The sequence below is a fragment of the Acomys russatus genome, chromosome 6 (genome assembly GCF_903995435.1).
Source record: "Acomys russatus chromosome 6, mAcoRus1.1, whole genome shotgun sequence".
Taxonomy (NCBI): Eukaryota; Metazoa; Chordata; class Mammalia; order Rodentia; family Muridae; genus Acomys; species Acomys russatus.
The window spans coordinates 89,174,089-89,191,091 of NC_067142.1; the positions used below are offsets into that span (position 1 = coordinate 89,174,089).

General features: G+C 38.2%; 1 protein-coding gene and 1 non-coding gene across 2 annotated transcripts; both read right to left on the reverse strand.

Moving 5' to 3' along the window:
- Positions 1 to 8,103: 8,103 nt before the first annotated feature.
- LOC127191186 (olfactory receptor 2G3-like) lies at positions 8,104 to 9,269 on the reverse strand. Its single transcript, XM_051148391.1, has one exon. The coding sequence runs from the start codon at positions 9,082 to 9,084 to the stop codon at positions 8,104 to 8,106; it is 981 nt and encodes a 326-aa protein (XP_051004348.1). The 5' UTR covers positions 9,085 to 9,269.
- A 7,121-nt stretch (positions 9,270 to 16,390) lies between these two features.
- On the reverse strand, positions 16,391 to 16,522 carry LOC127191227 (small nucleolar RNA SNORA17). Its single transcript, XR_007830849.1, has one exon. It is a non-coding gene; the product is annotated as a small nucleolar RNA SNORA17 (small nucleolar RNA).
- Positions 16,523 to 17,003: the final 481 nt, after the last annotated feature.

Below are 17,003 nucleotides of genomic sequence, written 5' to 3' on the forward strand. Positions count from 1 at the left end.
TAAAATATACTTGAATACAGGATCTTAATTCACATGTTTTTCCAGAAATTTTAAGTGAAGCAGGTGCAACCACATGCTGTGGGAGAGATATTTCTCCCTGACAATGTGAGATCCATGTATATACATATATATATATACACATACACATGTATATATATAACATAGTAAAAGATATTTAATATAAATACTAAGTATGTATAATATATTATATATAACATACTATATAATATTAAATGTTATATAATTCATAATTTCATATTATATAATAGTATAACTATTATTCATAATAATTGTAATAAATTAATAATTATATGGAATATTACAGGTGGATTTTTTTTGTTTTTAAATACTCAATAACTGAAAAGGTAGAATTGAAAGAAGAAAATGGAGAAGAAAGCACAAGGGGTGGGCAGGAAGGGAAGAAACATGTGTGAAGACTGTGCTGCTGTGTCCTGGCGCACAGGTGATGCTTCAGTGAGTACTTGTCATATAGAAATGTAGAGAGAAAGAAAAACGCTGTAAAGTGAGGGTGACAATTAAGGCTAACTCAGGAAGGTCAGTTGATTTTCTTGAAAGGGCTATGGGGAAGGGGAGTTGTTGCCTTTCTGATATATAAAAAGTTGTGGGGTTTAGAAGAACTTACTTTATCTAAGTCAGAAGTAAAGATGCTGGTGATTCCCAGAGTAAAAAGTGAGACTATTACAATCTCAGATGTTTTAATTTTTCTGTGCTCCTCACTTTTTACACTGGCTCAGACATATTCTAATAAGCAAAATTTGCTTAGATATTGCTGCTTTTAACCTCCAGACTTGGCTATTATATGCTCTTATTTTAAATCATCAGATTTTAAGCTTTTGAAATAATTGGCCTTTTGTGCTAGTTAGATTTGTACACAAATTTTAACACATATATATGATCATTCTCATGGCCATATTTGATTGGTCCTTATAATAAGCTTCTAAACAGGTATTGCCTTTGGATTTTCAGTTGAAGAGAAGAAACAAGTACAAAGAGGTTACACTCACCACTTGCTCAAGTTTGTGCATGTAAATTCAGATACAAAGATTGAATACTGTTAGATTTTGAATCCTGGGCCAGTACATTTTTCAAAATTCTTAAAATAAAAATGTAGATGACTATAGAAAATTCACATTTCAGCTTAAAATCATTGTTTTACAGTTTCCCCGTTCCTGGGAGCCAGAGCAAAGTTAAACTTCTGGGTTGACTCACCTTCCCTCCCCAGACCCTTGTTGTTTTCCTGGTTCTGGATCTACAGAGCTTTTGAGTAGTGATAAAGAGTGGAGGGAGACTGGCCGCTGTTCAGCTGGGGCACGCAGACCTGCTTGCGTGTGAATCTATTTCTGACCTATGAAAAGGCCGGAATGATGTAGCCAACTCCAATTTCCGCCTGTGTAAAGGCCCCACAGATCAACAGGGAGCATTACCCATTTCCTTAGTTGCATCCTGTTTTAACCCTCTGAGGTTCAGCATAATTATCACCGTAGTCGCCAGGATGTCCAGAAGAAAAGAACCAGAGGGACCAGACCGGAAGAAAGCCCCAGAAACAATCACGGAAAAAAAAAAAAAAAAAAAGAAAGAAAGCAAAACATTAACTTTAGAGTCAGTAAAAAGAAATCAAAACAATTTGAGTAAGACCCAGTTTCAGGACTCACCAAGACAATTCCTACATTGGAACTAGAAATAGGTAAACCTCCCTTTTCCCCATAAGAATATATTTTTTTCTAAGTGAAAAGCATTTAAATTATTTTAAATTATGTTAAGAGGCTAAGTAGCTATTTCCTTTTTTAATTTTAGTATTTTATTTTATTGTTTGCATTAATTTTTTTAATCCATTCATATTACATCTCAGTTGTTATCCCATCCCTTGTATCCTCCCATTCCTCCCTCCCTCCTGCTTTCACCCTTTTCCCCTCCCATATGACCGTGATTGAGGGGGACCTTCTCCCCCTAAATATGATCCTAGAGTATCAAGTCTTTTCTTGGTAGTCTGCTATCCTTCCTCTGAGTGCCACCAGACCTCCTCATCAAGGGGATGTGGTAAAATATGGGGCACCAGAGTTCATGTGAAAGTCAGTCCCCACTCTCCACTTAACTGTGGAGAATGTCCTGTCCATTGGATAGATCTGGGTAGGGGTTTGATGCTTACTGCACATATTGTCCTTGGCTGGTGCCATAGCTTGAGCAGAACTCCTGGGACCAGATACGCCCATCATAGTGTTCTTCTTGTAGGTTTCTAGGACCCTCTGGATCTTTCTAGTTCCCCATTCTTTCATACTTCTCTCACCTAGAGTCCCAATAGTATGTCCTCCCCTCTGTCCCACTTTCCTGGTAGGTGAAGACTTTCATGGGACATGCCCCTTGGGCTAGTGTCCAGATATAAGTGAGTATATACCATCTGAGTCTTTCCGCTTCTGGGTTAACTAACTCATTATGATCATTTCTAGTTCAATCTATTTGTTCACAAATTTTGGGAATTCCTTGTTTTTAATAGCTGAGTAGTATTCCATAGTGTAAATGTACCACAGTTTCTTAATCCATTCTTCTACTGAGGGACACTTAGGCTCTTTTCGTGTTCTGGCTATTATGAGTAAGGCCGCTATGAACATGGTTGAGCATATGTCCTTGTTACAAAGCTATTTCTTTTAGAAGAGATTTCCTGATCTCTAGGAGGATTTTAAAATTATATATATATATATATATATATATATATACATTTATATTATTACACATAAATAAAATAAACTACATAGAGCAAGAAGAACCATGAAATAATCAGGAATTACATAACTGTTACATCCATAGTGTTTTGGCTATTTGTATTTGACAACCTTGAAGAAAACATTTTTCCTATCTTGGTGAGTCTAAAAAATTCTGAATGTAAATCAATATCTATCATATCTCATCTCTATCAAGTTAAAATATGTATCTAGACCTAAAAATATCTTAACTCCTAAATAAGTAAGCTTAATTATAAGACTAAATTATCTGGTCTTCAACCCCATCAGAGACTTGAGAAGAAATAAACTTGATTACCTGAGTATGGTTAGCAGCTTCCAAAATGAAAAAAAAATGACAGAGACAGTTTGATGCCTGAACAGTCACTCAAAACTCTCTAAATTGTTGGGCCATCATCTTCAGCCTTCTGGCCCAATATATCTGACAGACATATTTGTGAGGCAGGAACTATTGAGGACTTGTTTATCCTGTCTTGGCAGAGTTTGGCCATCAACTCTGCCTGTATCCAAGCTTGCCCATTTTTAGGCAGAATTGTGTCTATGGCAGAAATGAGGACATTTTGCCCAGTGCCTTGTTTGCCACATTTGAAGTCAACTCCATAAGGAGGTTCTTTGATGCTCATCATCTTCTTTGAGGTAGGATGAGTGTTGTCAGGAGCTAACTTGTCTCCTTGCCAAAGAATCTTTAATATATTAAAAGCAACTTTAAATGCTGTATTCAGTAGGTCTCTGAGGATTTTGAAGAACTTATCTAACTCCCTTCTTACTGCTCTGAGAAAAGTAGGGCAACTTCATACAGTTGGGAGATGCTTCTAAAGCATGGTTGGCATAAAGAGACTCTCTGTTCTATGCAGCTCTATAAAGACCTGGAGACTCTTCGTCTTTTAGGCAGAGTTCTGAGTTGTTGCCTCTTATAACCCACTTAGGTCTATTCTGGCTCCTCATTTTCACTCTCTCCTCATAGACTGGACTTGATTTGGTTTCATCTTTGCTGATCCTGTGAATTAATGTTCATGTGAGGATTTATTGAGTCACAAGGTGGATCTCACACTGTCATGGAGAAATCTCTTCTGCAGCATGTGGTTATACCTATTTCACTTAAAATCTCTGGAAAAAAACATAAATTAAGATCCTCCACACAAACATATTTCAAAACAATAAACATTTCAATATAGAAACAAAATAATGGGATAAATTGTGTCACTCAAAGATCTAATATCACTAAAAACTCTGAGGCCTTAAATGAAACGTTTTGACTCATAAAAGTTATGTTTCTGCAAAGATGAATGTCATAAAGGAAAAAGAAAGAAAAAAAAATAAAAGGGAGACAAATCCCCAAAGAACATATGAAACATATTTAAAAAGGAGCTCAACAGATACATATGTGTTATAGCACCCCAAATGTAATTTAAACAACAACAAAAGAGTAAGGAAAAGGGTTTTGTATAACATTTAAGTGTATAATAAAATATTTATCTTTATATGAAAAATATAATTAAAGTTACTGTTGGATCCATTTTTTCCTTAAATTTATAGATCAAAGTATTTTATTTTTTATCAAGTTGGTTATATAATATCATCTATACAAATCTTGGAAAGCTGTTTAGGATTATATAGCATCTGCAAATGTCACAGAATCAAATATTCCACCTGACATAGACATCCACAGGTTCATGCAGAGGTGGATGAACAAACGTCTTCACTGCAATATTCTTTATGTAAGCACAGAATAAGATGTGTCAAATGCTCACCAACCTTGAGATTATTCACTACATATTTGTAATGTAATGTACTTATTTCATTGAAAATAATTAAACAAATTTATAGATACAAAATTGAAGTTGTATTTAATGTACACACACACACACACACACAACCAAGATAGAATTGTGAAGCAATGTATAACCATATTGAATTAACTAAGTCTCTCATCAAGAATAGTCAAGTTCCATAAAGACTTTGCTGTTGGTTGTTGTTGTTGTTGTTGTTGTTGCTGCTGCTGCTGCTGCTGTTTTGTTACTCATGCCAGTGTCTGGGTTTTAGGTGTTACACAAAAGTGAGATGATATATCCACAAAACAAACAGGAATACAACACTTGCTGAATGAGATTTCCTGGTAAGGGCTCAAGGTTTTCCTGGAGTGAGACACATGTCAGTATCCTTTTGATCTTTTGTTGTAGATTTTCCACAGAAATTGGGTTCTGGGAGCGAAATGAGGAAACAATTATTTAAAAGGCTGCATGCATCATATAGGAGAGTCTTCACCATCAGTATGTCAATCAAACCTAGTAGGATATGCATAGGAGTTCCACGGGCTCCTGACCCCGCCCCTTGAAGGGAAAGCTCTCCTTCCAAATTCTGTCACATAGAATCCTCTCCTGGGTGTGTGGATCTGGAGACACTCCATTTTTGGACAAGATTTTACATTGTAATTTTAATCTCATTCTGCATTGTGCCTTCTAAGGTGGTTTTTACCTCACTGTCCTGTTTTTGGATCCTGTGGCAGCAGTCCCTTTATCCCAACTTGTTCTCTTTCCCTGGCCTAATTATCTTCCAGTGTGGGGAGTCAAGACCATAGCTGGCAAGCATTCGGACCTTGGGATAATACATTGAGTGGACGTGGGGCAGGCTGCATTGTGACCTCTTTCCCTCCTTGTCTCAGGGTACATTCCAGAAGGCTGCCTTATGACCTCTTCCCCTCCCTCAAGGTAACTCTCCAGCTGTTCTCAGTATTCCCGGAATCACAGAGACCTTCAGAGGACGAGGGAAACAAAGTCTATAGATAACACCTTGTGTTTCCAGATGCCTAACAATTCCACCCAGCCCCAGAACCACAGGGGCCCTCTCCCTGCCAAACTTTCTGACTTCCTGATGTCTTGGGAAAATCGCCCACCTGGATCACCCCACTCAGCCTCCTGCTTCAATGGTATATAATTGCCTGTGAAAAAATAAAATTTGGTCAGATTGATAAGACTCCTTGACTTTCTGTCCGTTCTTCACGTCTCTTGTCCCCCATCCTCTCCCTAGGGGTCTGAGGTTGCCAGTTGATGGTCTGGCAGGTCCAGACATTCCAGAACTTAGCTGTCATCTCCCGCTCCTTTTAAGTGTGAGTGTCTCACTGCCTCTCATCCACTGCTAATCTTAGAGAAATCTGCTGGTATAGTCTCTATGCTCAGATCCTTTCTGGCTCTAAGTATTCTTAAATATTATAGTATTATTGATGATCTTTAGTGATCTTTATCATTGGAAGTCAAGGACTTGACTTCCACTCTTCGGCACTTTCAGAACATTCTTACCTAGAGCACACTTTTCTTCTGTTTACATATATTTGAAGTTTTATCTTCAAAGTAATAATGGTCAATGGAATACCTATCACTTACTGTTAATTTCTCAAACATCCTGACACTCAGTGAACTTCTTATTTAACTGTATAGGTAGTTTTACTTTTTTTTCTTGTTGATATTATCTTCCAAGGAGAATTATATATTAGTATGGACAGTTCACGCATCTTCTGATAGCCTATGGTGATGACGCTCTTCCAGTGGCTCGTAAGCTGCTTTGGATTGAATAATAAATTGTTGATAATTTGATAAGCCATTCTTTCCATTCATATTTCTATCTAAAAACAAAATTTAAAGGGGGAAGTCAAAGATTTATTTTCTTTTATATAAATTTATTACTGATTGAGTTTTAACATGAAGGACTATGCATTGATAACAGAAAAAAGTTAAACAAGTAACAGAGTAATAAAGAAATATGTAACTCATAAGTATAAGAACTAACTATGAGAAAAAGCATAAAAATAGATAACTGTGAGGGGTGAAAACTGGGTTTAGCTAGTATATTTTTCAAGAATAAATTTAAGTGAGTGCCATTTGTGTTATAGCTATAGTGGATGAACACCTTCCATGTTGGAAGGTGAACTAGGTCACTAAACACAGGGGATAGCCCATACTGTTGGTAACAATGTTTTTTAAAGTTTAAGTACTTGTCAGTGTGAGAAATGCATCTTCCCTACACCTGTAAGTCAGAAATAATAGAAATCAAGCTTCATGCTTCAAATAAGTAACCACCATTAAATTGCAAGTGAGCTAAATAATCTCATCACACACACACACACACACACACACACACACACACACACATATTATATATATAACTAACAAATTTATTTGAGATGTATAAAGCATAACTTGTTTCATTATGGATTGACTAAACTATCAGTAATGACTAGGAACTGCTTGGATGCTTTATCTCTGGAAATCACTTATTTGACCATCAAGGCCTCTTTCCTTGACAGTATGAGTTTTACTAGGAAGAGAAACAGTTTATTAATGATAAACATAACTCTTTCCTAAATGTTTTCTAATTATTCTTTTATAGCATAAAGTTGGACTCATGTTAGATATGAAGCAGCCAAGACTTCAGTCTTTCCTATTCCAGATGCTGCTATTTATTGCCACACGTAGAGTATTTGTCTTGGAATGATGTCTTCAATTCCGTTGCCATGAGTAAAACCAAATAGGACACACTGAATAAGAAGGGATATATGAGAGGGCTTGGAGAGGAGAAAAATGTAATTATATTATAATCTCAAAAATAAAGAAATTATTTTAAAAACTGAATGACAAAAGAATTCTTTTTAAAATTTTTACAAAGATGAAAGTAAAAAAGGCTACCTCATTTTGGTCATATTTTCAAGCAATTTGATTTTTTTCCCATTCACACATGGATGCAAGTGATTTACAATCACAAACTGGGGAAGAAATATTAGTTTATTTAATTGAAGATAATCAACAATATTATATTTATAAAAATACAACTTTGAAAACTTTCTTTTTGTTTATTCTTTAGTACAAAATATGTTGGTTATCATAATGATGAACGTTACTTTTTAACTCATAATTCAATGTGGATATGAAGATTTGACTAAAAGTTGTACAAGCTCAAGGAAGGAGTAGTGGAGTTAAAATCGCAAGTCTGTAGTTTAACTTTTCCACTGCTCTCTGCAATATTGATGGTGGGGGTTTGCTGTAAAAGCAGGGAAAGCTGCTTTCTAGGATTATTAGAATATTACTGGGGAGGGACTTGCTGTGGGGCATTATGGTAATGTTTGTGAGTTCATATGTGAAGGAGAAAAAAAGAAAGGAAGGGAGAATGAGGAGAGGGCAAGAAAGAGAAGAGTCATGGACTTCCAGGGATGTAGAAGAAATGTTGCCTCTCCTGGGCCCCAAAGCATCCTGGGAAGATACTGAAAAGAGAGACCCAAGACCATGTGCGATGTAACCCTGGTAAAGCTCATAGTGAGACTTTTAGGCCAAGAGGATGCCAGTGCAGGATTGTCTGTTCAGGATCCTCTAGTCATAAAAACGCTTTCACCACGTGCTCTGCTTCGTTTGCACACTCCGGAATCTCTATTAAAGAGACGTCCCAAAGCCCCTTTCACTTCTTTATTCCTCAGTGTGTAGATGAGAGGATTAAGTGTTGGAGTCATGACAGTGTAGAAGAGAGAAATGAACTTCCCGTGGGTGTGGGCATATGAACTGTTCGGCTGGATGTAGATGGCTGTGATGCTCCCGTAGAAGAGGGACACCACCATCAAGTGGGATCCACATGTGCCCAGGGCTCTGCGCCATGCCTGGGATGACTTGATTCTTATAACGGCCTTGGCTATATGTCCGTAAGACATCAGTATCAATGCTAAGGGTAAGAGCAGCAAGACCAACGAGGCCACAAAGAGCTGGACCTCATTGGCGTGAATGTCCACACAGGCAAGCTTGATCATGGAGGGGACCTCACAGAAGAAATGGTGGAGCCACAGGTGGCCACAACGGGGGAGCCAAAGAGTGACCGTTCCCTGGATGAGAGCATTTCCTAGTCCACTGAGCCACGAGATTCCTGCTAGAGCCCGGCAGAGCTGTGGATTCATCACGGCTACATAGTGGAGAGGTTTGCAGACAGCAGCGTAACGGTCAAAAGCCATTACTGCCAGGAGAATGCACTCAGTAGAGCCTAGAGTCAGAGAGACGTAGAGCTGCACTGCACAGCCGGCAGCTGTGATAGTCTTGGCTGGTCCTTTCAGGTTCCACAGTAGCTGGGGTACAATACTGGTGGTGAAACAGATGTCAACGAATGAGAGGTGAGTAAGAAAAAAGTACATAGGGGTTTTGAGTTTAGGATCTATTAAAGAGATCAGAATAATTATTGTATTTCCCACTAGAGTGAGAAGATAGGAAATTAAAACAACTATAAAGAGTGTTCTTTCCAGCTGGGGCTGGTCGGAGAAACCGACCAGAATGAAGTCACTTTTGACACTGCTGTTAATCATCCCTGGCACCTAGTGTAGACAAGAAAGAATATTACAAATTATGAAAAGGTCACAATATCAATGTCCATAAAAATAATTAAAACTACTGACACTTAAAAAAATTTACAGTGACTTATGGTGCAGAGTCCTGTAGAAGCTGAAGTAGATTTTGTTACAGGAAAGATATGAGTCTTTATGAGGCACAAAGAGGCACTGGAGAATCAAAGTCTTTGCCTGAATAGTAGCTATTAGAAGCTGAAATACAATTTGTCACAGAAGAAAACACTTCAAGGGAATAAATATATTTTATTCACTTATAATTAGCAATAACTCATCAAAATTAAATAAAAAGTTTAGTGTCTTTGATGTTTAGTAAAATATTAATCATCATAAAAATTTTTAGTTTCTTCAACTGCAACTCTTAAACTAAGCATTTTTTTAGTTTGTTAAAAAAAAAAAATCAACAACGGGTTCTGGAAATTACAAAGGCTACTTTTGATGTAATATTCCAAACATTTTTGTATTGATAAAACTGTATTAACATATCAAGATTTTCAAATTTAAGCATACATGAGTTCAGAAACATATTTCCTATGGGAATCATTAGTGCATCCATTCTAGTAGCTACCAGCCGGTGGAGAACTGGATTAGCCAGTGCATTTACACAGCTCCCTCCTCAGCTGTGTGGTGGTGGGTGGAGTTACTGGCTTGATGGTTTTATATGTTGAATAAGAAGGTGACTGACTCTGACTGTAGGGCATATTTGCCTGTATAACTGGGCTCTTCAGGCAGATAAAAGAGGCTGCTTCACTGTGTACCTAATCATCATTAATTTTTCCTTGAGAAGATTAAAGAAACAACTTTAAGAAACTTGAAATATTTACAAATACAAGCATCTAAGGTGGAATGACTGCTTTCTTTTGTGTTCAAAGACTGTAACTACTATGCCCATGTGTAATGCAGTTGGTACCTGGTATCAGTACAATCTCTCAGGCCTTAAAATTCTTCCTTAATTGCAATTTCATATCTTGTATTTGTTTTATTTCTTGAAAAAAACTAATTGCGTATGTAACCAATTTGAAGTAATTCTTAACTATTAACAATTTTCATTTGTCACGTAAAACGATGACAGAACTCAGTGAAAATTAAGTTGGAGAGGGTCAGATAAGGGATCCAGACAAGCAGGGACAAAGATCAATTCGAATTACCTGAGTGATGACTGAAAAGTAGAAAGAGGGCGACACGGTGATAAAAACAGAATGTGAAGGGACCCCTAAGGAGCAAACCATCTTGGGTGTGTATAGGCACACATGTTTACCAATATGCACACATCTAGACATATCATGTAAACATCGCTATATATGTGAATAGACATAGTACGTACACACATATATTACATTATCTTATAATAATCATAACATATATAGAATATATATTTCTAACCCTAATATACATGCACTTGCAGTTACAAAGATATGCACCCAAAGAAGCATAATAGATGGGCATCGTTTTCTCACTTTGTTGCCATTGAAGGAATGGACTGAGGGCACGCACCCACTTCTAGTCTACTCCTGCTCATTGCGTCGTACCTACTTGGTCAAAGGAAGCATCCTACAACAGTCCTCAGGCACTCAGAAACACAGGCGTTCTCCAGAGAGTGTGACAAAAGACGCTAACGGCCATGAGCACATTCTCTATTCTTTAGAATATGCTCATCTTTGGTTTTTAGAAGAATTGTTTTTCTCAAGCCCAAGTTTTGCTAAGAATCACACACAGGTATAGACACAAGCCAAGTCATGTAGTAGAAAACCAGTGACAGAAGATAACTCTGCTCACTCTTTCACATGGAGAATAAATGAAGCCTGAGCCTCAGTGCTCAGTGTTATTACCTTGAATGACAATCAGTGTCTCCGCCCCGTGTAGATTGTAGGGGCTACTATTTGAAGTTGTAATTCTCTGAAGACTAGCAAATCAGGAGAGATTGTGCAAGGATACAGGCCACTGTGCTGGAAATGCTCCAGGGGCACAGGTCTCCCATTACGGCAATTAACCTCATGTTATACTGCATCCAAAGCCAAATCTCCCCAGAAGGCCATTCAGAGGGAGATTCTGTTGATTCTCTGATGTGTCAAAGTTATGTCAATATAAGGAAAAATGCTGAAGCTAATAACTTTTGTCTTCATAACCCACCTATATAGAGTAGTATAAATTTCATTTATCTTCATGCTAAATATCTATCAAAAATTTATTTAGCATATGTGTGTATGTGTTTATCCTGCGGATAATTTCAAATTTATTTGACCATAACTAAATTTTGAATTATTACATCTTTTCTTCATATCTACTCTAAAACATTTGCAAACATTTTACCAGGCCCTCTGTAGCTATTGCTATGAACTTAACCAGGTACAAACAAAATTGGATATTGTTATGTTTATCTCTACCACTATTAATTTAACACCATCTTTCTGAGAATCATTCATTTTGGCCCATGTTAGCAGCAGAGTACAACCTCCATCCCACATTTGGTATTGCTGTTTTAATATGATATAAACCATTTATCTACTATGAGGCTAATGGCTATTTTGTGTTTCTGAATTTTGTCTTTAATAAAGAACACTGCTCTGGATATTTTTGCATGTATTTTTGAGCAAATAAAACTTTGAGAATTTTGGTAGTAGCTTTGGCATAGGATTGTTGTCACAAATTATGCATGTATCTAGAGTTGATAAATCTATGGAAACTAGTGTAACCTCTACTACACATCACATTGACACTCTGCAGGTAGATGCCCAGCATCTGGGTCATACTTAGTACTCTGCCTTTTTAATTTCAGTATTTTGATAGTATGCAAAGGGCATCATGCTAAAATTTTCATTTATACTCCCCTGATGACTAAGCTAGTTGACTAACTTGTCTTTTCAATGAGTCATGAGGAGAATTTAGTGTCTCTAGACTATCCCAAATTTATTTTTTAGGAAACTAAGTTTTATCTTTGAAAACATAGAAGGAGAGTGTAGAAGGGCGATAGCTGGTGAAATGTTTTTCTTTTCCTTTTTCAGTAACAGAAACTAGCAGGTGTCCCTTAATAATCACATAGGATAAAGTGAAATTTGTGGAGATATAAACTGATAGAGTAGGACAAAGTCAAAGTAATTAATATTCCTCGTGTTCTTTTTTCTCTAACATTTGTGATGGCTATTATGGTTCAAAATTAATATGTATTTAATTTCTTGAGTTCTTTATATACTTTGGATATTATCCCTTTGTCATATGTAGGGTTGGTGAAGATCTTTTGCCAATCTGTAAGCTGCTGTTTTGTTTTGTTGACAATGTCCTTCACCTTACAAAGCTTTTCAGTTTCATAGGGCTCCATTTATTAGTTGTCAGTCTTAGAGCCTGAGTTATTGGTGTTCTGTTCACGAAGTTGTCTGCTGTGCCAGTGAGTTCAAGATTCTTCCCCACTCTCTCTTCTAATAGATTTAGTGTTCCTGGTTTTATGTGAAAGCCCTTGATCCACTTGGATGTGAGTTTTGTGCAGGGTGATAAATATGGACCTATTTGCATTTTTCTAAATGTTGACATCCAGTTAGACCAGCACCATTTGTTGAAGATGCTTTCTTTTTTCTATTGTGTATGTCTGGCTTCTTTATAAAAAAAAATCAGGTGTCCATAGGTGTATGGATTTATGTATTGGTCTTCAGTTTGATTCTATTGACCAACCTGTATGTTTTTATGTCAATACCATGGAGCTTTTATTAATATTTCTCTGTAATAGTTTGAGGTCAGGGGTGGAGATACCTTTAGAGATAATCCAATTAAAAATGGGGTACAGAGTTAAACATGATTCTCAAGAGAGGAATCTTGAATGGCCAAGAAGCACTTAAAGAAATGCTCAACATCTGAGTCATCAGGGAAATGCAAATCAAAATGACTCTGAAATTCTATCTTACACCTGTCAGAATGGCTAAGATCAAAAATTCAAGTGACAGCACATACTGGCGAAGATGTGGAGCAAGGAAAACACTCCTTCATTGCTGGTGGGAGTGCAAACTTGTACAGCCACTTTGGAAATCAATCATGTGCTTTTTCAGAAAATTGGAAATAGAACTGTCTCAAGACCCAGCTATACTACTTCTGGGGATACACCCAAAAGATGCCCCACCACACAACAAGGACATTTGCTCAATTATGTTCATAGCAGCTTTACTCATAATAGCTAGAAAGTGGAAACAATCTAGATGTCCCTCAACTGAAGAAAAGATAAAGGATATATGGTACATTTACAGAATGGAATACTACTTAGCTATTAAAATCAAAACAAAAAACATTAAATTTGCAGTCTGGATGGAATTAGAAATGATCATCCTGAGTGAGGTAACCTAGACCTAGAAAGACACACATGGTACGTACTCACTTATAAGTGGATCTTAGGCATACATTACAGGATAGCCATACTACAAATCATGGACCCAAATAAGTTAAGTAACAAGAAGTTCCCAAGGGAGGCCTTCCTCGAATTTCACTCAGATGGGGAAGTAGAATAGACAGTGAAAGAGGAAGTAGAGAGGAAACCGGACAGGAGAGGGTTTGTGGAGGGAAATGAGAGGAGATCAGATGTGGGGAGAGGGCAGGGGAGGCTTGAGGGTCTGGAGAGAAAAGGGAAACCAAAGGCAGTGGCATCACTGACACAATCTGGAGACCTGGGACAGAGTAGGCTACAGCAAGGATATGGGAAGTCTCTAACTGAGCCTCCTAACAGTGGAGGACACAGGACTGAAGAGGCCACATTCTAGCCTGGCACAACCTATGGTGGCGTGAGGAGAACACCAATCCACCTACAAAACCTTTGAACCAAAATTTACCTACAATTAAAGCATAGATAAATATGAAGACTGAGCAAATGGCCAACCAATTCCTGGCCCAGCTTGAGACCTCTCTGTGGGAGAGGTCCAATCCCTGACACCATTAATGATACTCTGCTATGTGTACAGACAGGAGCCTAACTTAACTATTCTCTGAGAGACCCCATCCAGTAGCTGACTGAATCAGATGCTGAGACTTACAGTTAAGCATTAGGCAGAGCTCAAGGAGTCCTGTGGAATAGTGGAAGGGAAGGAGAGGGGGGCAGAAACCCTGCAAGAAGGCCAACAGAGTCAACCAATACAGAACCATGGGGGCTTACAGAGTCCAAAGCACAAACCAAAAAGCAGACATGGACTGGACCTAGGCCCCTACACATGTGCAGCTGATAAGCAGTTTGATTTCATAGTAAGTTGATCAGATGCTATCTATGACATGGACTCTGTTGCCTGATTTCAATCACTTTGCCCTAACCAGGCTGCCTTGCCTGGCCTCAGTGGACAAGGAGGAGCTCAGTCCTGTTGAGACTTGATGTGTTGAGGTGGGTTGAAGGAGAGCTTCCCTTTTCTGAGGACAAGAGGAGGGGGGATATCAGAAAAGGAGTGGAAGGGTGGAACTTGGAGGAGAGGAGGGACAGGGCCATGATGGGGATATAAATGTAAAAATTTTAAAAAGAGAGAAAGGAAAAAAATAAATGTTTCTTATGAACAAAAATAAAATTAATATGTAAGTTAAATTGAAAGAAAAATATTAAAGTGAGCTCTCCAATGTGTAGTTATGAGAGTTAGTACTGAATATACTGAAATAACAGCTAATTTTCAGGTAGTCAGCTCTTAGTATCAGGAAAATGAAAGCTTGGGTTCACACTTACTTCACCCAACACCAATAGTTTATTCTAGTTCAGGTGAAAACATTTTGTCACTTTTTCCTCAAATACATTTATGAAATTTTCTGATATCATGTTATAAATGATATAGAAGAATTCTTAGATAACCTATTCCTTTCTATAAATCACTAATTTAATTATTGCTCTTGATTCAAAAGACAAGTCAGTATGCTTAATTTTGGATGTTTCTCAAGTCATATTTCAAAGGAAAGAAGGATAACTGAATACTTTCAGTACCCAAGGTCATTTTTAAATAATTTATTTTATTCACTTTACATCCTGGCCGTAGCCCCTTCTTACCTCCCAGTTCCACCCTCCCTCCCTCCCCCCGTTCCCTCTTCCTCTATTCCTCAGAAAAGGGGGGCTCCCTTTTCCATCCACCCCAGCTCATCAAGTCTTATCAGAACTGAGAATGTCCTCTTTGCTTGTGGCCTGTCAAGGCAGTTCTGCCAAAATAAAGTAATAAAAAAGCTGGTAAAAGAGTCCATGTCAGAAAAGCCCCCACATAGAGGACCCACATGAAGTCTGAACTGCCCATGGGCTACATCTTTGTAGGGGGCCTAGTTCCAGTCCACACAAGTTCCTGGATTGATGTTTCAGTTTCAGCAGGCCCTCTGGGCCCTGGTTAGTCGGCTCTGTTGGTGTGCTTATGAATCTCCTGTCACCACCAGGTCCTTTTCTCCTTCACCCACTTTTTCCACAAGGCTCCCTAAGCATCACCCAGTGTTTGGCTGTGAGTTTCACCATCTGTTTTGAGGCTCTGCTGAGTGGAGCTTCTCAGAGGAAAACTAGGCTGCTATATGCAAGCATAGCAGAGTATTGTTAGTAGTTTCAGGGGTTGGTTCTCTCCCTTGAGGAGAATCTTGGTTTGGGCCAGACATTGATTGGAACTTCCCCCAGTCTCCGCTATATCTGCTCTGTTTTTATCCCTACACATCTTGTAGGCAGGGTGAATTTTGAGTTGAAGTTTTTGTGGGTGGGCTGGTGTTCCCATCCCTCTACTAGGAGACTTGTCTAGTTAGAGGGTTAGTATTATCTAAACTCAACTTACAGATTTGCATTAAGCAGGTTTGTTTGCTTGTTGTTTTGTGTGCGTGTGTGTATTTATAAATACAGTCAGGTACTGCTCCTTCTGGAGACTGTCAAACAAGGGTCCCTGCAGTAGGACCAGGGACCCAGATATGACCACTGGCAGCAGCACAGGCCAGGACCCCACCATAGTCCCAGGTGACATCACTAGCTACTCACATTACGCTGTTCCTCATTACCCTTAAGTCTCAAGTTCTGCCTCTCTTCATTGTACCCACATCTTTCTGTTTCTTTTTAATTTCTCCAACATTCACATTCTCCTTTTAGTGGTAACAGGGGTTTCTCAATGTCTAAGGTCAGTTCAGGAGTGGTCTTAGGAGTGCTCTGCCTTGCTCATTAACTATGGCACCTGGCACAGGTCCTCTCAAGCATGGTCTTCTCCCCACCCCAGGCTTTTGAGGTGCCAGACTTGTGATAATCTCAGGCTAGCTCCCTGCCTGGGCCCCATGGCACCAGTCTAGTGTTGTCTCAGGCTCTTCTTTTTCAGAGAATGTCAGGCTACTAACTGTTCATATGTTCACAGGCCAGAACACTGAGTGTAGACACAGCCTCTCTCCTCTCTGCCACCTACTGATGTACATGTGACACAATAGCCACGTCTGCAATGCTTTTAAGATCAGGTCTTTTATATGTGTATGTATAGATATATGTAAATTTGTAAATAGGTATACAAAACACAGTTTTAGTGCTAAGTATCTAAATAAGTATCTATAACTTTAAAGAAATTTGAGGAAATCATTAAATAGTTTTGATGCTTTAAATGCCACATTTGGTAGGAATATAGACTCTCTCCTTGAGATTGTAATTAATCTCTGATTATTTTCCTGATGTATTTACAACAAAATCTCACCCTCTTTTGTGTGTGTGTGTGTCTGTACATATGTGTGTGTGCATATGTATGTGTGCATGCATGTGTGTGTGTGTGTGTGTGTGTGTGTGTGTGTGTGTGTGTGTGTGATGACATAGTCATATATAAGCTAACCATCTTCCCCAAAACTGGATGGATTTCTTTTGGAAGGTTGGTAATTCTTTCTCATGACCTAAGAAAAGTAAAAGTAAGTTTGTTTAAAAGCAGAGGAAATACACAGCTGGTTTATCTTTA